At 37.7% G+C, this 27,036-nt stretch overlaps 2 protein-coding genes across 4 annotated transcripts; one reads left to right on the top strand and one right to left on the bottom strand.

Moving 5' to 3' along the window:
- The first annotated feature begins 1,329 nt into the window (after positions 1–1,329).
- Positions 1,330–20,241, top strand: tmem62 (transmembrane protein 62). The gene is made up of 14 exons (XM_065288521.2): positions 1,330–1,778; positions 4,239–4,350; positions 4,463–4,600; positions 8,308–8,353; positions 9,522–9,663; positions 9,752–9,876; positions 9,996–10,118; positions 12,440–12,595; positions 12,781–12,940; positions 13,190–13,303; positions 15,334–15,418; positions 17,697–17,804; positions 18,090–18,208; positions 18,435–20,241. The coding sequence occupies exons 1-14, from the start codon at positions 1,518–1,520 to the stop codon at positions 18,753–18,755; spliced, it is 2,010 nt and encodes a 669-aa protein (XP_065144593.1). The 5' UTR covers positions 1,330–1,517; the 3' UTR covers positions 18,756–20,241.
- On the bottom strand, positions 20,209–27,036 carry ptgr2 (prostaglandin reductase 2). Of its 3 annotated transcripts, XM_065288523.2 has the most exons (9): positions 26,878–27,036; positions 26,648–26,766; positions 25,967–26,158; positions 25,694–25,864; positions 24,352–24,561; positions 24,140–24,261; positions 23,959–24,046; positions 23,845–23,884; positions 20,209–22,646 (listed from the first exon to the last, which is right to left on the bottom strand). In XM_065288523.2, exons 1-9 carry the CDS (start codon positions 26,915–26,917, stop codon positions 22,582–22,584), a joined length of 1,047 nt encoding a protein of 348 aa, XP_065144595.1. In that variant the 5' UTR covers positions 26,918–27,036; the 3' UTR covers positions 20,209–22,581. The 3 variants fall into 3 exon arrangements, 1 of the variants encoding a protein (XP_065144595.1); XR_010544408.2 differs by lacking the exon at positions 24,140–24,261; XR_010544407.1 differs by lacking the exons at positions 20,209–22,646; positions 23,845–23,884 and having other exon boundaries at positions 24,140–24,298; positions 24,388–24,561.

Here is a 27,036-nt window from a genome sequence, read left to right as displayed (position 1 = left end):
TGGGCCAACATTTCTAAAGAATGCTTTCAGCACCTTGTTGAATTAATGCCACATAGAATTAAGGCAGTTCTGAAGCGAAAGGGGGTCAAACACAGTAATAGTATGGTGTTCCTAATAATCCTTTAGGTGAGTGTATATGGTATTTTGAGCTAGAACTTCAGTTCACGTATGTGTTTTGTATATTTAGAATATTTATTTTATAAAATTTATTTTATCTTTAAAAAGTGAAATGTCCCCATTAAATGTCTGCGGTGAACTCAAAGAAATATCTGAAATATTTTGTATAACACATTTAGAGGTGTTTTAAATTCAATTTATAATGTTTATAAATTATATTCAACTACACATTTCCTTTTGTGGAGGATTTTTTTTTAAGCACCGAAAGAACAAAATAGAGGCATTGCTTTGGCGGGTCAGTTTATTGCATCAACCTCTATGGGAAGCACAACACAATGGGAACAAGCAGTGTAATAGCTACATTTTGTTTATTGGAGTACTCTAGAGCAGGGGTTTTCAAAGTGGTCCTCAGTGCTTAGCCAGGGGGTCCGTGAAATATGTAATAAATTATATATTGTGTTGTTAAGAAGGGGATATTAACAAATAAGAACCATGTCTGTCTTGCTGTTGATTTTATGATATATGCTTTTAAGATAATTAAAAAAGTGTAACTTTATAAGTCCAACTGTAATTTCAATAAAACTTTAGAATTATGCTTAACTGTTCGAATGGGGTCCTTGGAAATTCTCTCCTTTCTCTCTTGTACGGATCCCCTGCTCTAGAGATTTATAATAGCATAATGTGTCATTGCCCAAAAATCTGCTATATTCAGGTAAAGTTTGGGTGATATTTTTCCCACAGACCTGTTAACATGTAGAAGCTCATTATTAAAAACCTTTGGCACCCTAAAGGAACGAAATCGAGTGGAAAGGTCACTGTTTTGACTATGTGAATAGAACGCGGAAACCTTACTTCTCCTGCAGGTGGCACTCGCTGGCTCAAATAAACACAATCTCACTACATTGTCAAGATGATATTCACAAGATTTTGAAGAAAAAACCCCCCCCGCTATATTAACATTTTATCATAGATTTAGTCCTTGGCCACATAAATTAGGCTACTGTAGACCCAGTAGTGCCTATTACAATAACTCACAGCTTTTTAAACCCAACATCCACTGCAATTTTGTATCAACTGTGCAAAACAAAAAAATGTTATTCAATTGAATCAACCATTCTGTGTGTATTTACAATTAGAAATGTTTAAATTATGTGTTTTTTAAATAACTTCCGGGCCGAGACACTTGTTTTAGCCACGCCCATTTCTTTACCCCATTTAGATTCTGACACCGGCAGTTGTATTTCTGTGGTTAGAATCCACCCGGAAGTTTGTAATATGGATGATGTTGGCGATTACAGCGCGTTGATTTGTTCCTCCATTGCGGCTCTGTCTAGCCTCCATTGAGCCGTCTGTTGAGGAAGTCGCGTCGGTTGCCCCAGCATGAAGAAAAGGAGGAGTGTATGAACCGGGGCTTTATAAATGTGATGCGTCCAGGATTTTGGCGAGGGCATTGGCATTTCGTCAGGATGTTTAAGTTGTTTGCGGCTCTGGTGATTTTTGGGCTGCTGCTTGCGTGCCTCACTTCTTGGGTATTTGACAGATATGACACCGCTTGGCATCCTAAACGCAGTTTACATCTACCGGGTGATGAAAGCATCAACAGGATGAGCGGCCCGCCGTATCCCAGCGGACAGCTGGAGAATATATTTTGGTTTGTGCAGGTAAGAGGACTGCTGGTGGTGAGGGGGTCATAATAAAGCGTCGTTATACTGTCAATGAGGTGATCATGTGACTGATTGTAAATTGGCTTTTATTATGTGTTCTGTCATAATACATTTTAATTGGTATTGGTACAGTACTGGAGTATTATAGAATTATTGTGCTTGTTTAGTAATTAAGGTCGGATACATTATTGTGGATTAATTTAAGATATAATAATAATAATAATAATAATAATAATAATAATAATAATAATAATAATAATAGTTTAAGCTGTTTTTAAAGGGATAGTTCACCCAAAAATAAAAATTCGATCATAATTTACTCACCCTCATGTTGTTTGCAAACCTGTATAATTTTTTCTTTTGCTGAACACAAAAGAAGATATTTTGCTAAATAATGGTAATCACACATGGCTTTTTGCAACCATTGACTTTCATAGTAGGAAAAAAAATATTTTGGAAGTATTCTGATAAATGATGAAGAAGATATTTTCATGAATGATGGTAAGCACACAGATGATAGTACCCTTTGAATTCCATCATATATTTTTATTCCTACTATGGAAGTCAATGGTTACAAAAAGCTGTGTGCATATCATCTTTTATCAAAATATCTTATTTTGTGTTCATCAAAATAAAAAAAATGGGTGAGTAAATGATGACAGAATTTTTGGGTGAACTATCCCTTTAAGTGGGGTCGCTACAATGAAAAACTCATTTTAGTAACCATTTTGAATTTTACATGAAACTAGATTTAAATAATAAAGTTTAATAACAATTTTATGAAATAAAATACGAAATATAGAAACTAGTCGAAGTCATGCCTCGCATTTCAATCTTCTCTCCTTTCATGAATAGCTTTCATCTATTTACTCACTGATGGATCAATGGCAGAGCAGTCGCCTGTCAACGACATTAATATCCACTTTGACTAACAATTTAGTTTTGAACATTAGATGAAACCTTACATAATAAAATAAATCGATGCCATCATTTATAAAAGTTGATTTCTTTACCTCATCCGTTAACATAATTCCTCATTCCCATCTGATTGATGGACATCAGTGGTTGATTTAAAGACAACAAATCCCATCATTCCACGCTTCTTCATAGCATCATTACCATGGATTCACACCAGCCGCGTTTGAGGCGTCAAATTCGTGTCTACCGCGTCTAGTTTGCCGCTTGAACATTTTGAGTTTTCTCGCTTCATTCACGCGTGAAAGCTGCGCTTGAAATTCTAGTCATCGAGACATTCACTCGGAAATTCGCGTCATGGGAGGGGCTTCTGCGACTCTGCTCGCTTCCTGTAATCACGTCACTATTAGAGCAAGCTCCTGATTGGTTAACATGGCGCGTTTTTCCGCGCTAAAGGCCTTATTCGCGCTACAAGTCCTCCAGACGCACATCAACGCATCTATACATTTACTCGCGCTTGACGCCTCTACCGTGGCTGGTCTGAACGCAGCATTACCAAGGGTTCACACCAGCCGCGTTTGAGGCCTCAAATTCGTGTCTACCGCTTCTAGTTTGCCGCTTTGACATTTTGAGTTTACTTGCTTCATTCGATGACTAGACTTTCACGCGGAAATTTCACGTTATGGGAGGGGCTTCTGTGAATCCGCTCGCTTCCTGTCATCATGTCACTACTAGAGCAAGCTCCTGATTGGTTAACGCAGCGTGTTTTTCCGACAAAGTTCAAATTTTTCAACTCGCACATTTCCAATGGCAACACTCAATTCGCGCTATTCCCCGCGAATGAGGCGGAATTCCGTCTGAACACAGCATAAGTCTACGTCATTGTTATTGCTTTGATTGTGCGCCCTCTAGCGGCGGACTGAACAAATTGTACCATTGACACAATAGCTACAGGAACATACAGTATAGGTTTAAGTACTAATGCACTACTGCATTATAATATAAACATAATAAGATGATGAGGTACTTTCTATCCAAGTATGTCACCTTGAAAACACAAAAAGTCACATTAATGCCTACAGATGTTACAGCATAATATTGCTTTTTGGTATTATAATCTCTTGAGCAAGTCAGAACATCTGACCAATTATTACATATTAAGTATGACCCTATGTTACTGTTTCTGTATATGCATTGGAAACCAATAAACCATAAGCAAGTAACTTGCATACACTCTCAGAAAAAGGTAAAAGAAGGGACAAAAGTTGTCACAGGCAGGGGCTGTACCTTTATTCTAAAGTCTAAGTAGAGGAACATAACAGTAAAATGTACATATTTGAACAAAAATGATACTAGGACCTTTTTTACAGCTTTAGGACAGTTTTTGTATCCTGTTTTCTAAGAGTGTATGAGAGGTGCCTTCTTTAAAATGTCAGTAACGCTTGTTCTATAAATAGGATTTATGTGTGAGATTTGCTAACACACTGTGTTAACTGCACATCCTGTGTCAAGACTTTCTACAATGCTGTTTATTCTGGACAGGTATCCGACATCCATGTCAGTCGTTTTCATGATCCGATGCGGATTCCGGACTTTGAAACGTTCTGTAGTGACACTATTGATGTGATTAAACCTGATCTTGTGCTGGCCACAGGTAAGTTGGCGGCAGAACTTTGTGTAGGACAAAAATATTCCCTATACCCTTTATTCATCGATGTTCACATTACTTACAACCCTAGCATGTTGTGCATTGGAATATTTTCCAGGGGACCTAACAGATGCTAAGACTGAGAGTAAAATGGGCTCTCTTCAGTATGAAGTGGAGTGGCAGGCCTACCACAATGTCCTGAAAAGATCACGAGTGTTGGAACGGACCAAATGGATTGACATTCGGGGAAACCATGGTGATTATTTCTTTTCTTTTCCTAAATTCTTGTGTGAATTGCGTCCAGAAATCTTTTTGGAATGTGGTTAAGGGATCTAAATAAAGATCGATATTAAGTTTCCTTTTGTACGTCATTGTTGGCCTAGAAGAATAATTGACCATCACTGTCCTACTGTCTGTTGGCTATAAAACAATAAAGGACATTGAGTCCAGATAGCTGGACACTATTGTGCAGCTCTAATGACTTGAAATGAAGCCCAGTTCCATATTAAACAGGATATTGTGTGCTTGTTTTGATAAGAAAACAAACTTCAATGGATTATTAATAGCTTTACTATCTTGATGCCGCACAGTGATATTCAAATGGTCCTACTTTTGATTTAAAGAGATGGTTCATTCAAAAGTGAATACTTCTAACCTGTATGATGTTTGCAGATTCAGACCACCATTGTCTAAAAATAACCACAAAAATAATCTTTATGATGCGTGTGGTATATTTATTATTTATATAGTCTTGTGTCAGGGAATAGACTACAACTTATATAATTATTAATATAAAATTTTTAATTGAAATCATGACCTTGTATTATAGCTCGCCGGCACAGCCACATTACATGCTTCATAATCACAGCCATTCAAAACATATTTGATATTTTTATTATAAGTTTGCGTGTAGCAGAATTTTGGACCAATGAGATGACAGTGTGGGCGGGGCTTCTTTGCTCTGTAGTTTTGCTGCATATGACAGACACATGCTGCATCCGAAATCGCGTACTGTTACAGTAGGTACTGAATTACATTACCCACTCATCAACTGTTAAACAGTATGTACTATATAGTATAAATAAGCATATATTATGAATAAATTTGGATGTACTGCATCCGCCATGTTGATACATCATGTAACATACATCTTCATAACTGTTTAATATATGTATTTGAAAAGAGCCACATTATCGCTTTTGGGCATTTTTGAACAAAACAATGCATCTCCTTTTTCTTTGTTGGATAATCCCTCTCTTGGGGGCTCACGGGATAATAAAGGGGCCATCGAATGAACACATTTGGATTTTTTCGGCAGTAGTAGGTCATACAGGTACTTTTCGCCTACTGTTTTTAGAATATTATAAATTCGGACATACTACTCACCTTGCCTACTGCTTTTTGCCTACTATATAGTATTGAAGTATGCGTTTTTGGAAGCAGCCACAGTGTTTGTTGGCCTCTGATCACTTTTTGCTTTAGACTGCGTTTGTGTATTAAAGGTGCTATAAAATGTAAATCTGTATTTACCTAGGCATAGATGAATAATAAGAGTTCTGTACATGGTAATGTCATTGTGAGCCTCTCTTATGTTTCTTATGTAAACCTTATGCATGCAAAAGACTGTAGGGATGTACGCCCCAACATTAAATTACACATTAAATTACTTAACAGTGTTGTTACAGTGCTAAAAACAACCATTTGAGTGCTGAGTTAACGCTACATGCTAGTTAATGCTATATGCTAGCATTTAGGGTGAAGTTCTACTATTGACGTTACAGTTACGTTTTGCAGGTCCATTCTGAAAAAACCCAACAATTGATTGTGATCAATTTGTTATTTCCCTCTGTATCTATGTCTGATACAGGATTAAACATATAGGGCCCTATCTTGCACCCAGCGCAATTGACTTTGTCAGTGACGCATGTATCATTCGTATTTTGCACCGGCGCACAGGGGGGTTTTCCCATCACAGACGCACGTCGGCAAACTAGGGAATGAACTTGCGCTCCCTGGGCGGTTCAGCGCAAAAAAAGAGGCGTGTTCCGGCGCAAACCATCCCTGATGCTATTTTGCAGTTTCAAAAAACAATTGCGCCACTGACCAGAAAAAAAAGTTTAAAGTCAGTGGCGCGTTGTTCATTATGCTATTTTAAGGGCGCATGCTTGACCATATAATGTATAGCGTGCACAACGCGCATACACTTTGCTTATCTAATCTACACAGATGCAACAGTTATTTTTGCAAATCATAAATTGTTACACTTAAAAATATTAATACACGAGATAAGGGGAATCATAGTGGTGAGCATTGTGGTGATAGTTTTTATTTATTGTGTGGCTGCGTTAAAAAATTCTCATGCAAATAACGATTAAAATATTTTCATAAGTTTGTTGTGTGGCTGTATTACATTTATTTTATGTAAATATTAATTAAAATGTTTTCATAAGAAACCTTAATGTATATGAACTTGATTTGTAAGAGTACTTTGGGGTTGGACCTTGCTTGCATTTCTTGGGTCCGATTTCAAAGCCCCCAAACCCTTTCAGCCGTGAGGGTGGACGCAGCGATGTCCTCTGCTGGCGTCAGGTCATGTGTAGGCAGATCCACCTCCCGTTACACGGCGTGCCCGATTTATGCTGGCAAGCTTGGGATTCCCCGTACAAGAATGTCGGTACCCTCGACTGTGAACCGCTCCTGGCGTACGCATGGTAAATCCGTCATAATAATAGCAACCCGCCATGGAACTTGCGCCCTTGCGTTTAAAGGGAATGTTGGATAGTGTTCTGATTGGTTTATTTGACGTTACGCCCAAACCACACCTATGAATAATGAACCTACTTCAGACCAACCCCTTATTGATTTGCGCCCGGCGCAAGAGTTATTTCACACGCCGGGAAAATAGCAACAGCGCCCAAGATCCGCCCACAAACGTTTCAGATCGTTAAAATAGGGCCCATAAGGTCTGTTTGCTTTGAGAGATACTGACATGAGCCTCGCTGTGATACAGCCAATCAGAACAGAGCTCAACATTATTATTTATGACCTTTCCAAAAAAGGTAATAACATAGCCCATTTAAAGGGGCCATGGCATGAAAATCTGACTTTTTCCATGTTAAAGTGCTATAATTAGGTTTCTAGTGCTTCTATCAACCTATAAAATCTGAAAAAGATCAACCCAGTAACTAAGTTTTGGTAAACCATTCTTTGCAAACATGTGAAAATTAGGTCATTTAAATTTGGCTCTCCTAATGATGCCATTTAGTACAGAGAGAAAGAGAGAGAGAGAGAGAGAAAATAATTCACAGCACAATTGAGTTTGAATTGCATCAAACCACCATCATTGTGATCAGTGTTTGCATTTCATTAGCTCATTTGCATTTAAAAGGACACACCCAAAATGGCACATTTTTGCACACACCTAAAAGTGGCAATTTTAACATGCTATAATTAATTATCTATATAGTATTTTGAGCTAGAACTTCGCATATGTACTCTGGGGACACCAAAGATTTATAATTAAAAAATTATTGTGACATGTCCCCTTTAATTCCAAATGGACATGTAGAACCATATCTGGATCTTTTTTGCACTTAATAATGTCAAATACCTTCTATGTAGATAACAGTGAACAATTTACCATATTGTATCAATGCATTCTTTGGCACCTTTAATATACCTTATTGTCTCTGGACATGTATTTAGCTAAAGAAACTGCAGCTTTAGATGAGTGTAGTTGCTGGGTTTAACTTATAAATATATATCTGATGAGTTCACACATCTCAGCATGCATATCATTTTTCCTCTTTTCCTATTATCCTATTTCCCCAAACGTACTGTACCTGTTGTTACATTACAAACGCTGCCAGACATGAAATAAGAGCTCCATTATCTGTAATTTTATCCCTGCTCCTTTTCTATTTCCAGGAAATCTTGACTGATATTCTCTTCTTGTTTCCTCAGATGCCTTTAATATTATATCACTGGAGAGCGTGAATAATTATTACAGGTCTGTACAAATAACAATTTCAACAAATGCAGAAGGTTATGGCTGTAAAGCTACACAGTTAAGACATTAGCTTTTGCAGATATGATTAAAAACTCATTTTGAATGCATTTAACTTATTGCTAACTTGAATCAAAATTGACTTTCCTAACACGCAGTTGCAAGTTTTTCCAATGCAGGGCTCCAGACAAAAAAGAGGCCACTTGCACATATGAGGCAAACAAGAGGCGCCATAAAATTATCATATCATCTTTGCTTTGTTATTGAAACAACTTTCTCATATTTTAGACCAGTGTTTCTCAAACTTTTTCAGCCCAAGGACCACTTTATCTTCCAATTTTTTTTCTGAGGACCACCTAACAGAATCCCACTCTAACACGCCCCCAAAAAACAACAAAATAGGAAGGATAAGCTAAATTTAAGTTTAATATGCAACTGTTTCAAGTCAAAACTAATTTTTTAAACACAAATTCAATGCTATGTTCAGAAGTATTATATGAATTTTATTTCATTTTGAACAAGTAAATGTGAAGTGAGTTACAGCTCAATGTGAACAACAATCTGCACATATGAAAAAAACTGCAATTAACAAACTGTAACAGCCTAGGTCCCACTTAATGTCATTCCAAAGAGCCCTTAGTTTAAAACTGAGGTGGTGGGTATATGAAGTCTATGGTTGTAACTATGGTAACAACAAAATGCTGAAAAAATGTTTCCCCTCAATGTCCAAAATCACTGAAATTACAGGGATTTTACACATGAAACAAAAACTAGTACATTACAAAACTAATAGATCTGTGGATTTTAGCTGCTTTCAGTTGATGCTTGATCCTTCTTTTTACTCCTCTTTGGTTTAGCCACCGATCCATTTTTACGTTATTAAAACAGAATGGCAAGAACTGATATCACAGTTTTACAAGTGCATTATAAATCTACTTAAAAAAGTGACGATTGTATAAACACTTGCCTTAGTTTAGGTCATCTTTTGGAGGACCACTAGTGGTCCGCGGACCACACTTTGAGAATTTCTGTTTTAGACTGATTCACCTAAAATTACTTATTCAGCTGGACGAGATATAGCTTTTAAAGTCGTTTTGTTATGTTGTCCCTAAAATTGGTAATTGTTGGAAAAAACATAATTTTTTTGTTATTTCTATCATTGAATATGTAGGAAGTATTCTGCCAATAAAAAAATTGGATCATTCCACTACATACACAGAACTCCGTTTGGAAACTACTCGTTCATTTGTGCTGATGCCACTCTGATGCCGGGACCCAAGCGGCCTTATAACTTCTATGGTATCCTGAATCAGGTTGGAGGGATATGTTAACTTGAACTTTGTATAAGTCAATGTGATAACATTCTAGTTTTTCTGGACTGTAATGGGAATTTTTCTGTAGCCTCAAATGGATTTGTTGGCGACCTTTAGAGATGAAAGTCTGAGCAGTAACCAATCCATTTGGTTTGGACATTATACAACATCTACTATCATCTCCCCATTCCCAGGAATCAGAGAGCTCATGAGGTTTGGAGGTGTCATTTTATGTGGTGCTGTATAAATCGTTTCTTAATGACATTTTACCAAACCTGAGACCAAAAATAAATAATATTCTGTTAAAGATTCTCATCCATTGATTTTAACAGTACAGCTGTGGCGTATCTGTGTGGACACCTACATACGTTAGGAGGCCTCATGCCCATACTGCATAGTCGACATAAAGGAGGCACACTGGAGTTAGAGCTGGGAGACTGGATGAGTAACCGCAGGTAAGATTTGCTCTTGAGGAAGAAACAATACCTACACTTAAGGGAATGCGACCAGATGTTAATATAGCTGACATGCTATCATTGGAACATGCATGAAAACCACTCAGAACACCTTAGCAACCACATAACAACGTGTTTAAAACCACTCAGAATACCTTCGCAACCGAATATCAAGATGCCTAAACCCACGCAGAACACCTAACCAACCACATAGCAACATGCCTAAAACCACTCAGTACTTAGCAACTGCATAGACATGCTTAAAATCGCCTTAGCAACCCCAAAAGTAGGACATTTATACCACTCCGATCACCTAAGCAACCACATAGCAACATGCGTAAAACAACCCTGAACACCTTAGCAACCATATAGCAAGTTAGCAACATGCCTGAAACCACTTAGAACACCTTAGCAACCGCATAGCAACATGCCTAAAACCACTCCAAACACCTTAGCAACCACATAGCAACATGCCTAAAACCACTCAGAACTTAGCGAATGCATAGACATGCTTAAAGCCCCTTAGCAACCAAAAAGCAACCGCATAGCAACATTCTTAAAACCACTCATAACACCTTAGCAACTGCTTAAAACCACTCTGAACACCTTTATCAACCACATAGCAACATGCCTAAAACCACTCAGAACTTAGTGAATGCATAGACATGCTTAAAGCCCCTTAGCAACCAAAAAGCAACCGCATAGCAACATGCTTAAAACCACTCAGAACACCTTATCAACTGCTTAAAACCACTCTGAACACCTTAGCAACCAAATAGCAACATGCCTAAAACCAAAAACTTAGCAAATGCATAGTCATGTCTAAAACCACCTTAGCAACCACAAAGCAGGTCACTTAAACCACTCAGAACACCTTAGCAACGGCATTGGAACATGCCTGAAAACTACTCAGAAAACCTTAGCAACCGTATAACAATGTGTTTAAAACCACTCAGAATACCTTAGCAACCGAATATCAACATGCCTAAAACCACTCAGAACACCTTAGCAACCACATAGCAACATGCCTTAGCAACCACAAAGTAGTACATTTAAAACCACTACGACCACCATAGCAACCACATATCAACATGCTTAAAACAACCCTGAACACCTTAGCAACCGCATAGCAAGTTAGCAACATGCATGAACCACTTAGAACACCTTAGCAACCGCATAGCAACATGTTTAGAACTACTTCAAACACCTTAGCAACTGTTTAAAACCACTCTGAACAACTTACCGACCACATAGCAACATGCCTAAAACCACTCAGAACTTAGCAAATGCATAGACATGCTTAAAGCCCCTTGGCAACCAAAAAGCAACCACATAGCAACATGCTTAAAACCACTCAGAACACCTTAGCAACCACATAGCAACATGCTTAAAACCACTCTGAACACCTTAGCAACCACATAGCAACATGCCTAAAACCACTCTGAAAACCTTAGCAACCACATAGCAACATGCCTTAAACCACTTAAAACTTAGCAAATGCATAGTCATGTCTAAAACCGCCTTTGCAACCACAAAGCAGGTCACTTAAACCACTCAGAACACCTTAGCAACGGCATTGGATCATGGCTGAAAACTATTCAGAAAACCTTAGCAACCACATAACAATGTGTTTAAAACCACTTAGAATACCTTAGCAACCGAATATCAACATGCCTAAAACCATGAAGAACAACTTACCAACCACATAGCAACATGCTTAAAACAACCCTGAACACCTTAGCAACCGCATAGCAAGTTAGCAACATGCCTAAAACCACTTAGAGCACCTTAGCAACCACATAACAACATGCCCTAAAACCACTTAGAGCACCTTAGCAACCGCATAGCAACATGTTTAAAACCACTCCAAACACCTTAGCAACAACTTAGCAACATGCCTAAAACCACTCAGAACTTAGCAAATGCATAGACATCCTTAAAGCCCCTTAGCAACCAAAAACCAACCACATAGCAAAATGCACATTAGCAACCGCATAGCAACATGTTTAAAACCACTCCCCACACCTTAGCAACCACACAGCAACATGTCTAAAACCATTGAAAACTTAGCAAATGCACAGACATGCTTAAAACCGCCTTTGCAACCACAAAGCAGGACATTTCAAAGCACCCACAACACCTTAGCATAGATAGATGTAGATATGCTTAAAGCCACCTAGCATCCCAAAAGCAACCACATAGCAAGCAACATGCTTAAAACCACTCAGAACACCGTAGCAACCACACAGAAACACTCTAGCATCATGTAGTTTTGCGTTCTTTTGCTAAAAGTCACACACAGATCTTGTCTTTTGATACAGGTACAGAATATTGGCTTTTGACCATGACCTGCTTAGTTTCTCGGACTTGACGTTTGAGGACTGGCCAGCTGTGCTCATCACTAATCCTAAAGATGCTCAGTACCTGAATCCAGAAGTGGAACCTCTGGGTCGCATACGCAGTTCCACACACATCAGGTGTCTCTGTGTGTGTCTTCTTAAACCTTCAACCATTCAAACCACATGAAACGTTTCTTTACCATCCAAAATTATTTAAGTTTATTCAGTGTATGGAGTCTTGTCTTGTCATTTCAAGATTGTCTTGAAGTTTGCCGTTCGGCACACAGCACTAATCGTTGCGTGCTGTGCATTGGTTTCTGTAGGGTCCTGGCCTTCTCGGAGTCTCCGATCACATCCGTATATGTTAGTGTGGATGGAGATACACTTGGGGAAGCTGTCAGTGTAAAAGGACCTCTGTATGTGCTACCATGGGATTCGTCACTCTACTCTACCGGACTGCACACCATCAGTGTTAAAGTGGAGGTACTTTAAGATCAATTTTAAGAGTTCCTTTTGGAGTAGTTTAAGTACTTTCTTCATGTGTGCATTACAAACTATACATGTGTGGTCCCTGGAATTGGACTCACAATCTTTTGCGCTGATGATGCATGCAGTAACACGTGTACTTCATTACACAAACTATTTTAATATAGAACTGATTGAAGTTTTTGACTACAATTTCCCAATTGGCTTAATAAAATGGCTGTGCCATGTTTGCTCTTCTCATGCCAGGACTCAGCAGGTCGCTCAAAAATACGAGAGCAGCTGTTCACCCTGGAAGAAGATCTTATCCCCGGCTTCAGCTTCACACAATCCTTTATTCTCCTCACAGACCACTACATACTGGTAGGAAAACGATATAAAATCATTGTGTGATGGTTTTAAAAGCCTAAGTATAAGATGCTGTATTGACATATAGCAGTCAGTGTAATAACATTTTTAATTCATTATCATTTGTGAGCCTGGACCACAAAACCAATCATAAAAAAATATTGAGAAGGTCACATATACAACCCCAAAACAGAAAAAGTTGGGACACTGTGGAAATTGTGAGTAAAAAAGGAATGGAATAATTTACAAATCTCATAAACTTATATTTTATTCACAGTAGAATATAGATAACGTATCAAATGTTGAAAGTGAGATATTTTGAAATGTCATGCCAAATATTGGCTCATTTTGGATTTCATGAGAGCTACACATTCCAAAAAAAGTTGGGACAGGTAGCAATAAGAGGCCAGAAAATTTAAATGTACAAATAAGGAACAGTTGAAAGACCAATTTGCAACTTATTAGGTCAATTGGCAACATGATTGGGTATAAAAAAGCCTCTCAGATTGGCAGTGTCTCTCAGAGGTCAAGATGGGCAGAGAATCACCAATTCCCCCAATGCTGTGGTGAAAAATAGTTTTCTGAGTTTCTCAGAGAAAAATTGCAATGAGATTGAAGTTATCATCATCTACGGTGCAAAATATCATCCAAAGATTCAGAGAATCTGGAACAATCTCTGTGCGTAAGGGTCAAGACCGGAAAACCATACCGGATGCCTGTGATCTTCGGGCTCTTAGATGGCACTGCATCACATACAGGAATGCTACTGTAATGGAAATCATAACATGGGCTCTGGAATACTTCCAGAACACATTGTCAGTGAACACAATCCACCGTGTCATTCGCTGTTGCCAGCTAAAACTCTGTAGGTCAAAAAAGAAGCCATATCTAAACATGATCCAGAAGCACAGGCGTTTTCCCTGGGCAAGGCTCATTTAAAATGGACTTTGGCAAAGTGGAAAACTGTTCTGTGGTCCAACGAATCAAAATTTGAAGTTCTTTTTGAAAAACTGGGATGCCATTTCATCCGGACTAAAGAGGACAATGACAACCCAAGTTGTTATTAGCGCTCTTTTCAGAAGCCTGCATCTCTGATGGTTTGGGGTTGCATGAGTGCATGTGGCATGGTCAGCTTACACATCTGGAAAGGCACCATCAATGCTGAAAGGTTTATCCAAGTTCTAGATACATATGATCCCATTCAGACGTCGTCTCTTTCAGGGAAGACCTTGCATTTTCCAACATGACAATGCCAGACCACATAGTGCATCAATTACAACATCAAGACTGCATAGAAGAAGGATCTGAGTACTGAAATGGCCAGCCTGCAGTCCAGATCTTTCACCCAAAGAAAAGATTTGGTGCATCATAAAGCGAAAGATGCGACAAAGAAGACCTAAGACAGTTGAGCAACTAGAAGTCTGTATTAGACAAGAATAGGACAACATTCCCATTCCTAAACATTGGTCCTCCTCCAGCTGTTCCTTTATATGCACATTTAACTTTTCTGGCCTCTTATTGCTACCTGTCCCAACTTTTTTTGGAATGTGTAGCTCTCATGAAATCCAAAATGAGCCAATATTTGGCATGACATTTCAAAATATCTTACTTTCAACATTTGATATGTTATCTATATTCTACTGTGAATAAAATATAAGTTTATGAGATTTGTAAATTATTCCATTCCTTTTTTACTCACAATTTCTACAGTGTCCCAACATTTTCTGTTTTGGGGTTGTATTTTAAAGTTGTTCAAATGTGCTTAGCAACTGCATCCACTCCCAAAAATTTAATTTTGATATATTTATTATAGGAAATGTACAAAATATCTTCATGGATGATCCGTACATAATTTTCTAATGATTTTATTGATAAAAAATTTATTATTCTGACCCATACAATGTATTGTTGGCCATTGCTACAATTATACTTGTGTAACTTAAGGTTTTGTGGTCCAGGGTCACATTTATGCATTTTCTTGATTCATCTAGTCATTTTTACTGAATGTGTTTATAGGTAATTATGCATCTTCTGTGTTCCGACAGGCGCGGATTTTATTTGTGACAATAGTGTTAATAAACCTTGGTGGGCTTGTAATCTTCAGATTTATGGATGTGTCTTCTACAAGAGGTATGTACTAGATTGGATTAGATTTTACGGTAACACTAGCCTAGAAATCTAGACGCACCCTAGCGGCCGCAAAATATATTTGCTGCCAGGGTTTAGTCTAGGCACTCACAATACACTTAACCGGTCCAAAAACCAAAATTTGGTCAGGCCAATCACATCGTGTGTAGCGTCTGTGGGGCGGGCTTAACATGATGACGACAGAGCTGCAACGGTTCCTACTTGAAAACAGAGAATGGCTGCTGCTGCTGGCGAACAGCTATCTTTTGAAGCGGCTTTGGCCGCGACTCTGGAGGACTTAGACTTATGTTTTTCTTTGAGAGAAGAGCAAATAAACCCTACTGAAGTCCTTTTTAAGCAAGAAAGATGTGTTTGGAGTTTTGCCGACTGGTTACGGTAACTACGTCACCTTCTTCGTTGCTCTGATCCGTCATAGCGCTATCCTATTGCGTGCAGAGGCATTTTGAGGGACAACCTTATATCCCGCCCCTTGCATTGAGCCGTTTGTGTGAAGAGTTGCCAGACCTTACATCTTGATGTAGGTCTGGCTAACCAGGCTACGGTAACACCTCAACTTAGTCGTAAGTATGGTGGCACAAAATAAAACTTTTGTTTGGAGCCATAGGAATGAATGGGGCTAGGCTAAATGCTAACACATTCAAGAAGCGCTGTACAAAGATTAAAAGTGCACGCACTGAAAGTAAGAACATGGTAAAATATTGAAAAAACGGTGGTGTTTTGTTTCAACATAGTGATTGCTATCAGGATGTGAGTAGACTTTCAACCAGCATAACAAAAATGTTTCTGGATCAAATCAAACACCCTGCCTTTAATTGACGAGGTAACTCGTTAATGGCAGGGAAAGAGTTAAACACTGCTAATAAGTCAGAATGCATGAAATAGCTTTAAACCCTCCCTTTAAAGGTACAATTTGTAAGATATTTGCAGTAAAATATCCAAAAACCACTAGTCTGGTGTTATATATTTTGTCCAGCTGATTACTAACAATATCTCTAATGTTTTCAACTACTTGTAAATTATGAGAAAATTGCTGCCCTAAAGAGTGACACGGGGCAGTGCAGTCACCTGTAAATGACGTTAATATCTACGTTACCCTTTGTTACCGCCTTTACTGACGTAAAAACCACGACAACAGTGTCGTGGTGGACAAATGCGGAAGTAGTAGCGTCTTTCGGGCCACTCGCTTTTTTATGGTAAGTTTGTTCATCTGAACACTTAAAGGAATATTAAATTTTCTTAAAAGAAAAATCCAGATATTTTACTCACCACCATGTCATCCAAAATGTTGATGTCTTTCTTTGTTCAGTCGAGAAGAAATTATGTTTTTTGAGGAAAACATTGCAGGATTTTTCTCATTTTAATGGAGAATAGAGCCCAACAATTAACACTTAACTCAATAAAAATAACAAATATACACTTTTAAAGCACAACTTATTGTCTAGATCTGGTCTAGCGTGACCTAACGTAAATGCGTAGTGACGTAGGGAGGTCACGTGTTACATATATAAAACGCACATTTGCGGACCATTGTAAACAATAAACTGACACAAAGACATTAATTAGTATCAGTTGACATACAACAACGTAGGAACGGTCCTCTTTCTCAACACTTGTAAACACTGGGGCGGAGTTTCGCGTTCGTCCTCTGTGACCTCTTGACGTCATGACGTAATGTCTATTAAAGTCCATTAAAATGAGAAAAATCCTGCAATGTTTTGCTCAAAAAACATAATTTCTTCTCGACTGAACAAAGAAAGACATCAACATTTTGGATGACATGGTGGTGAGTAAATTATCTGGATTTTTCTTTTAAGAAAATGGAATATTCCTTTAATTCTGTGCTGTGTTAACAAATCATCGTATTGGACTAATACTGTAACATCTATGACTAACAATTGCGTTTGAACATTACATGAAATCTTACATAATGAAAAATGTCATCAAACACAACATTTATAAAACTTGATTACTTTACCTCATGTGTAACATGATTTCTCGTTCCTGTCTGATTGATGGGCATCAGCGTTTGAGTTAAAGACAACAAATCCCATCAGTCCACACTGCTTCAGAGCATCATTAATCTACGTCATTGTTATTGATTTGATCTGGCGCCCTCTAGCGGCACGCATTATACAAATTGCATCTTTAACAAAGTTTGTGTTAGCTAATGCATTTACTAATTTTAACTGTAGGTAATACAACCTTAGTCTAAAGTGTTAACAGTTTTATTGTAAAAAATCTGTTCCTTTTGTGATGATAGGTCATTTTACAGGATTGATTTGTCAAGCATTGACATCTTTACATCTTGTCAGTAAAATCAACATCTACTACTACTCCCTACTGCTGTTCAACCTGTGCACTGCCGTAGGTAAGTCATTGTCAATTTTTGCTAATTGATTGGACATAATCACTTATTACACCGAAATAATAATTTTTTCAGATCTTAAGAGCGTTGTCTAATCTTTGCAGAAGTTTGAATAAATGGTATTAATGACATAATTATACACTGAATTTATTATAGATAATTACCTTTCAGTCTTGTAACCTTACTCATAACCAACCCCTGACCCCATTTGTGCACAATGAAAGTATGTCCAGGATGTTTTTTTTTTGCAATTACTGTTAAGACTTGTGTTTTGTCTGGTGTTTACAGGTCCATGGTTCATTGGGGAAGTAATTGATGGGCACACTGGAGCCTGCTTTGCTTTTGGGGTGTTTGTGGATGGGCATTTTCATGAAGGCAGTCTGTCATATGCTGTGGGAATTATGCAGGTAATGCAGCATTTTTCTATGCAGATCATTATGAAGTGTGTGTGTTTCCATGAGTACATCAGGGTTAGACAAAAGTCAGATTTTAGGAATTCCTAAAAAAGTCCTTCAGTTGGAAGTTAAAATGAATTCGATAAATATGAAAGACACATCCTGTCTTTCTCAATTCAGTTCTAAATGGATCACAATCTTGAATTGTATCAAATGAAATCCTGTCTGTGCCCCACAGGTCCTCTTCTTCAACATGCCTCTCACGTTTTACCTCTGCTGGAGTATTCATCACAGATGTCACGGCACCAACTTCCGCTCGCATTTCTGCCAACCAGGTGGCCGCTGGCGGACTCTGCCGGTGCACGTGCTCATGCTGGTGCTTTTGATCTGGCAGGCCTATTCTTGCTTCTTCTTGCTGGCGACCTATGGGTCACTGGCGTTTTTCCTGTCTCCAGTGCGTACATGGGCCCTGCTCATGGCTCTCCTGTTGGTGTACAGGGTCTGGTGCGGACCGCCGCCTCGTTTCTCTGATAATAGTAGAACAAACAAACCTTTGTGACAGTGACAGCATTGTTATCACCCATAGTATTCGGCCTGTATACTTTTATTGACAGACATTTTGTGCCAGGTTCTTCCATTCTTTTACCTTTTTCTCTGATTTGCCAGTCTTTGCCATCATATGTGAGGAAAGCCTAGTTAGCATTCAGATAATACAAACTTTTTTTATAACTGGTCCTGATCCTTTATTAACGCTAAGACATGTTTACAGCCAGGACAATTCATCCAAAATTAAAATCCTAATTATGATTTACTTTCCCTCATGGTATTCCAAACCTGTGGTTTAGTATTCCAAATAGGACAGGTTAAAGAAATAAATCCAAATAACTCCATGATTTACTCACCCTTAAGCGATGCGACATATATGCCCATCATCTTTCAGGCGAACTCATTTGAAGTTATTTAAGTAAATGTCCTTGCTTTTCCAAGTTTATAATGGGAAAAAAAACGGGGATCAGGGAACAACTTCTGACTTTGAATAACAAAAAAGTGCATCTATTTTTCAGAGAAGTAACCCAAACGGCTCCAATGAGTTAATAAAAGTCGTTTGCAGGTAATCAAAGCGATATTGTAAGAACGCCATCTTTGGGATTCACTTTGCAACATTTTCCATGGCAACCAAGGCAAAGCTCACTGCACTAAAACACTCATGTGAATCGGGTGAGTCCAAGAGGGCGATGAATGCACTTTTTTGGCGTTTAAAGTCAGAAATTGTTCCCTGATCCCTGTTTTTTATCATTATAGAGCTTGAAAAACATTGACTTAAATAACTCCAAATGTGCTTGTCTGAAAGATGATGGACATATGTATCTCGGATTGCTTTGGGGTGAAATCTGGCTGAAGCTGAGCAAAGATTAACCTGCTATTTTTCATACAATACTTTTATACATGTTTAGATTTTAAACATGATCAATTTAAACATTGTGCGATAGATATTTAAACATGCACCATAACATTGTCATGTCTATATCACTTTAACCCTTTGCCATATCTTTTAAATCTATGTAAATGTTCAAATTTGCTGATCGTGATTGATTTTGAAACGCACAAGAACCACATTTGCCACCATTGTTGCCAAACCACTTCAATTTCAGTCTGTTTCTCTATGACCTCGAATACTGCAAAACAATTCATACAGCCTTCTTTTATGATTCATATTTGGAGCTTGACAGCATCTAATTTATGGAAAGTGAACATCTTTTCAACTATCCAGATTTGAAATTACATGAGGGCAAGTAAACAATTTAATTTTTGAGTGAACTGTCCCTTTCCAGTCTTCAAGACATTATGTACCTTTTACTCAGTTAAACTGAATAATAACACTTGTCAAATCGTACTTGTTTGAATGAGTGAAAGGCATTCAAGAAATGAACAAGACTGACTAAATGTTTATGCATGAAACTGCCACCGTGGTATTTCTTTACAGAAAGAGGATAGACACGATAGGATGATCATTATTGCATAATAAATACTTTTTATTTGTTGCAGACGTGCAATACAGTAATTCAATCATATGGAAAAACAAGCTGGCCATTTTATCAGTTGGGTCACAGTTCTGTCTTATATTGTAAAAGTTTTAAACTACACTGTAACATATAAACTTCAATTCAGAAGGCCTCTTCCCTCAAAAGAAAGAAACCACTGTATTTACATGAATGTAGATTATTGTTGCAATAGGGATCATAATCACAGGAAGGGAGCTCATTGAGATCACTCTGTTATCATTCGCAGAGCGACTAAAGTCTATATTTAAAATTAGGCCAAAATAGCAGAACTCAATGTAGCATACAGATAACACTTAATGCATGGACACAATATGTGCACACTATTGTCCTAAGGACAATGACAATTTTTGTAAAAAACAGCTATTTTCATTGAGGTCTTTCTTTGCTCCCTTAATCCACTTGATGGGTAACAGAAAGGGTTTCTGCCTGGTGTATTCGCTGATGTGTGTTTTGTCACTCAGTGTCTCTGTTGTCTCTCAGGAAAGTAAAAACTTGAACAAAAGGCTGCTCTAGTTTGTCTTTCAATGACCTGAATGTTATTTCAGACCTGCAGTTTAACGGTTCATGATAATGAGAGTGAACATTTTTAGAAGAGTCATTTATTCAATTCATGTTAATCTAGATTTGTGATGACAGTAGGATTTTTATGAATGTTTGATACTTGATTTTATGTGCGATTATATATATGAATATATATTCATTATTTTAATGTATTAATTTAAAATGATATAGTAATGTATATTGCTTCCATTTGTATTGTTGTATATGGGTATTCTCTGTTACTGTGATGTGGCTTTCATAGTTTCAAATGCCGTCAGGAAGTGCTGTACAGTTTTTTTGTGCGAAAAGCACCAAGAATTGTCTGTTGGTATTTTTTTTCTGTGAAACACACGTTTTTTTTATATTTCTTTAAAAATTGTTTTACAAAAAAATAATGGGGTGGGATCAGTTTTAAATCTGTGAATTTTTTTTCACTTTGCATTCATTCACTGTAAAAAAGGATTTGTTGTCTCAACTTATTAAAGTCAGTTACCTGGTTACCTTAAAATGTTGAGTTCATTCAACTTAAAAATATTTGTTGACTTAAGCCAGGCAACCAGGTAACTTACTTTTTCAAGTTGAAACAACTTTTTTGCAGTGTTGGTTTATCTGGCTGTATTATTCATGTATATCAAAGTAAAGAGATTTAATATTGTGATTTGGTTTCTTTCTTTAAATAAAAGGATTGTTCAATAAGATAGGCCTTAAACAGGACTTTAAATCTTGATACATACACTATATAAATTAAGGCTGTCAAAAGATTAATCGTGATTAATCGCATACAAAAAAGTTTGTATGCACATAATATATTTGTATGTGTAATTATCATCTACATATATTATATCATATTTAAGAAAAATGTAGTTTATGTATATATTTTTTTATTTATATACAATATAAAATATATTAAAATCTAAATAAATATTTATATACATGTAAATGTTTCTTAAATACCTATATGCATCTGTGTGTGTATACATACAAAATAATTACACACAGTGCATACATATATATATATATATATATATTTTGCAAAAACAAACTTTTATTTTGTGTATGCGATTAATCGCGATTAATCTTTTGACAGCCGTAATATAAATTAAAAACCTTTTTTTATTAATTATTTTATTAGCAGTAAAATATATTTTTAAAACTACATTAAAATAGACAATTTAGAAAAGAAAACATTGTAATGTTTAAAGGCGCTCTAAGCGAATCTGTGTGACGTCACTTCTTGTTGATCTTTGAAGTGTTGTCAAACAAAACTGAGCGTAGCTAACTCCTCCCCTCTCTTCCGTGCTTTCTGAAAAAGTCATGAACGCGCCCAATCCCCACTCCCAAATCCTTCTTGTCGTTTATTGGCTGGAACACTTTATTGTGTTTCGTGGTGGTAGGTTTGACCACTTAGTTTTTGTTGCAGTTTGCGGAGACTGGGTTGTCTACAGAGACCGCATTTTTTTTACAGTGTGTTCAAGGGACAGGCAGCTAGCAAATAGTGAGGAGATGTTTACTGTATGAAACAAAAAATGTTGTATGGCCAAAAATGGGTGAATTCGCTTAGAGCACCTTTAATTAATAACACAAGTACTCACTAAACTTATGCTTTTACTGTAATCGACAGTACACTTATTAAGTGTTTACAGCAGCCAAGTTCCTTGCTCATAGGCACAATGAGTATCCAAGCATGGAAACTGCGTTCAAACCAACAACGTTTCAGCTATCAACCCAGGTTAAACAATCCCCGCAAGGGCTCTGGGAAACACCACCTTCCAATGGACTGACTCAGTCTGAAATTTTGATAATCTGTTTACCTACGTTGCCTCCGGTCATCATGGAGCAAAAAGCATCTGAAAGATAAGAAAGAGGGAGGTAAGATGTGCCACCCTCTTAACACCCTGAACATTTGTAAAAGGATCATAGGAGCATCAAAATTGTATGTCACTATTTGATTTCACTTTAATTTTGATCATGACTATAGTCAGTATTAAAGATATCCTCAAGGTTACATTTTGTAGTATGATTTATGTACAAAAACAATGAATCAGGAAAAAAAGACCATCACTTTTCACAGGCATGGTTACATAGAGGCCCGTTATACAATAACGTGTAGTTATCAGGTAAACTCAAAGTACTATATTAAGTTACAGTATGTACACATGTGCAGCTAATGATCAACCATGTGCTCAAATAGTAGCGTTCCGGTAAAGTGTACAGATACGAGTACTACAGTGTAGTATAATCAGGAATATTCATGTAACCTCTCATTGCCTGGAGGAAAACTTAAAGGAAATGGAGACATTTCACAAAACTTTTTAAGATATACAATAAATCTTTGGTGTATCCAGAGTATGAATGTGAAGTTTTAGCTCAAAATACCATATAGATATTTTATTATAGCATGGTAAAATTGCAACTTTGTAGGTGTGAGCAAAAATGTGCCAATTTGTTCAGATTAAGGGGCGGTATTATTCTCTAATAACGTTTAGTGGAATTATGACCAAAAAGTTCTATTTTGGTCTCATCTGACCACATGACTTTCTCCCATGACTCCTCTGGATCATCCAAATGATCATTGGCAAGCTTAAGACGGGCCTGGACATGTGCTGGTTTAAGCAGGGGAACCTTCCTTGCCATGCATGCTGCATGCATGATTTCAAACCATGACGTTTTAGTGTATTACCAACAGTAAACTTGGAAACGGTGGTCCCAGCTCTTTTCGGATCATTGAATGTGAAGTTTTAGTTCATAATACCCTATAGATAATATATTATAGCATGTTAAAATTGCCACTTTGTAGGTGTGATCAAAAAATCTGCCATTTTGTGCAGATTAAGGGGCGGTATTTTGGGGCACTGGGGACCCAATAATAGCACTTAAACATGGAAAAAGTCAGATTTTCATGATATGTGCCCTTTAAGTAGCAAGTGCCATAGTGTAGCCAACCAACTCCTGTATCTGTATCCATTTACAGCAAAAACCTAAAAACATTTTTTAATATGTATGCAAAGTAGACATTAGAAAAATAATGACAGTGTCATCTCTCACCTCCCATGTTTTCTACACCATTTACAACAGTTTCCAGCACCTGTAAAATAAAAAGAGAAACAAACTATCCATGTGTGTTCATTACAGCCACCGTATGTCATTGACTCCTCTTACCTTTATCTGCCCTGTCTTTACCCAGTGACTGAGCTGAACCAGACCTTCCTCATGTTTCTCCATGTAGTTCAATACCACAAACCTCTCCCTGTAAACACATTTAAGTAAATATGAAGGCTGATTCACATACACATGTGGCAGATGACAGGTAATACAACCTACTTTTTTAAGGGTTTTGTACCTTGTGATGTTTTTGCGACATAAAGTATCTTGGGTATCTTCACTAAGAGGGGGAGGATACGGCACATCCTTATTGTACTGTGAGATCTGGCCACACAGGATCACATGACCACCGGTATTCATCTGCACATATAGTGAGTGCCGCACTTAAACGTATGACCTACAATGATACAAACCAATCTTAAAAATCAGCACAGGATGTAAAAAGCATACCTGTGATATAACAGCGTCGCTGATGGGACCCCCTACATTATCAAAGTAAATATCAATCCCATTGGGGCAATGTTCCCTCAGAGCTGAGCTGATATCTTCAGTCTTGTAGTTAATAGCTGTGGTAAAACCCAACTCGGTCACCAAGATCTGGCATTTCTGGGCTGAACCGCAGATTCCCACCACTCTCTCACAGCCATCCAATCTGCCAATCTTAAACAACAGTAAGGACAATTAGTATAACATGAGACATCACAAAGAAGACAGGAGACATGGTTTAAGTTTTGGGAAGGCTTGTGCGTAAAGCATACAACATTAAGTACTTAATACAGTATCAAATAATGCAAATGTCCATTAAAGGTGCAATGTGGGAAAGATCTCTTGACAGAAATGCAATATAATATACATAACTATATTATCAGTGGTGTATAAAGACCCTACAAAAAAATTAATTGTATTGTTTTATTACCTTAGAATGAGCTGTTTTTATCTACATCCATGTAAGGTGACTCGCGGTGTAAGTCACCTTTCGCACAGCCATGTTTCTACAGTAGTCCTAAATGTTCTATTTTTGTCACTTAGTTGTCTCAGACGATAACGTGTTTGTCCTGGTGGTTATACATTTCAAAAAGGAGGGGTGAGCTGTGGACTGAGTCGTTGGTTGCAATTCAGTGTCACCGCTAGATGCCGCTAAAAGTCCCACATTGTACCTTTAACAGCCATAATATTACAGATTTAAGCTTTTCTGAGTGTGGTTGCTAGTCTTGTGTTACGTGCACACAACCATTACATCTGTGTGTCACCTGTCTCTATCAATAAAGTGGTTAGGAGGTGTTCCTAATTATTGTTGTCCTAACAATTATAAACAAATGAATAACCTTCCACTGAAATAACTAATGAAAAATTGTTGGCCACTGTAGCTCCTCTATGTGCATCCTTGTTGCTAGATGCTGCTAAAATGTACACACTGCACCTTTAAGGCAGGGTACGTGATCTCTGAAAGCCAATGTTGATATTTGAGATCACTTAAACACCTAAACCTTTATTTGATAGACCCGCCCCACACATACACAACCCAGGCAACGATGTTGTTTAGTAGACATGCCCCTTACTGCCAATTGGCTACAAGTGTGTTTTGGTACTCGGCCAGACTCCCTTTTCCAAAGTGTTTTTCAAAAATCATGCACCCTGCCTTTAAGTATTTCCCACTTTGTGCCTTATGCATCATTTTAAGTGGCCGTGACATCACATCCATAGTTCTATGGGACATTTAGCATGAGCAATAGTAATGCTTGCCTTATTTAAATATAGGTTGACAGATCACATTTCTCAACTTATAAATTACCTGTCCAGCAATTGACCCACAAGCACCAGCTGCTCCACTGACAACCATTGTTTGATTGGTTCCTGGATTCACATGACCCTTCTCTCTCACACCTAATAGAGCAGTAAGACCAGGCATGCCCACTGCTCCCATAACATATGACAGGTGACCATCTACCATCTCTGGGTTAACCTGCGTGCATGAATATACCAAACATCATATATATAATATATACAATGAGAATTAAACAGGCGACCGGCATAAAACAGTCATATATGCAGAAATAAACAATACCTTTTGTAAAAGGTTTCCATCCATCACATCATACGTCTGCCAGAGCCAATTGAAAGAAGTGACAATGCTGCCAACAGATAAGGCTTCATTCTTGCTTTCCACCACTATTCCAACTCCACCACCATCCACAGGCTCCTCTAATCTCCATGGCAACAGGTAGTCAGCACCAGTATCATCGTTCATGCGACAACGCTGCAATATGTGTAGTGTTTATATTGTTTGGTGTTTACATTTATATTGTTTAGTGCAGGGGTTTCCACTTGTGCGTCACGACAAAAACACTTGCATTGAATGACACAAAACAGTTTAGTAAAGTTTATAACTAGCAATGACAATAGTTTTGATATCTACCATGAGGATAAAACTGTAAATGTAATTTTACCATGAGATTAAACATATATTTCATTCAAACAATGACAAAGAAAAAGAAAACAACTCTCAACTGAAAGAGTATTGCCATATTTTCCATTTTAAATATTTTGAGGCTTGAGATTTTACTTGTCAGGGTGGGTCCTGCAAAAGTTTGGAGACCCCTGGTGTAGTGAATGTTAATCCGGTTTTTACGCGTAAAGTAAAGTAATGGTCAGTAATAATTAATTTTATTCAGTTTTACACAATTACGTAATCAGTAGTACTATCACAGAAATAACATAAAAGCCACGAGAAGCAAGGGGATCTCACCATGTAAGGGTCAACTGACAGATAGAGTGTCCGAACCAACACCTGTCCTTCTTTCAGCTCACTAGATTTTACGGTTTCCTCCACGCGGAAATTACCAGGAACCGGGTGACCATTTTTGCCTAATGACATGCAGAGAAATTGAAAGTAATTAAGCTATGGAGACACAACAACCAGTCAACGTCGGTGAAGGTTAACTGACTACGTTAATGAGCAAAATCAACATGGGTTACCTGGGCGAGAGTGCAGAACAACTCTTTTCACTTTTAACATTGTATATGCTCAGCGCTTTAAGTGTAGTACGTGAGATCTGCTGAAGTCAGAAAATCCACGTCCAAAAGCATGCTTGCAGCGGATGCACTTCTTCCTGAAACAATCACGTGGTGCTCAGG

Source organism: Paramisgurnus dabryanus, chromosome 17 (genome assembly GCF_030506205.2).
Source record: "Paramisgurnus dabryanus chromosome 17, PD_genome_1.1, whole genome shotgun sequence".
Classification (NCBI taxonomy): Eukaryota; Metazoa; Chordata; class Actinopteri; order Cypriniformes; family Cobitidae; genus Paramisgurnus; species Paramisgurnus dabryanus.
Note: the sequence above shows the minus strand (reverse complement) of the source record. Positions and strands in the feature narration are given on the sequence as shown.

What these genes read in the sequence shown, in the direction of transcription:
- tmem62 (XM_065288521.2), top strand. Translation starts at nt 1,518, where the DNA reads ATGAACCGGGGCTTTATAAATGTGATGCGTCCAGGATTTTGGCGAGGG. An exon ending in TGATCTTGTGCTGGCCACAG is followed by an intron (nt 4,351 to 4,462) that starts GTAAGTTGGCGG and finishes AATATTTTCCAG; the next exon opens with GGGACCTAACAGATGCTAAG. An exon ending in TCACAGACCACTACATACTG is followed by an intron (nt 13,304 to 15,333) that starts GTAGGAAAACGA and finishes GTGTTCCGACAG; the next exon opens with GCGCGGATTTTATTTGTGAC.
- ptgr2 (XM_065288523.2), bottom strand. Translation starts at nt 26,917, where the DNA reads ATGTTAAAAGTGAAAAGAGTTGTTCTGCACTCTCGCCCAG. An exon ending in TGTCAGTTGACCCTTACATG is followed by an intron (nt 26,159 to 26,647) that starts GTGAGATCCCCT and finishes CACATATTGCAG; the next exon opens with CGTTGTCGCATGAACGATGA. An exon ending in TGTCGCAAAAACATCACAAG is followed by an intron (nt 24,047 to 24,139) that starts GTACAAAACCCT and finishes ATGTGTTTACAG; the next exon opens with GGAGAGGTTTGTGGTATTGA.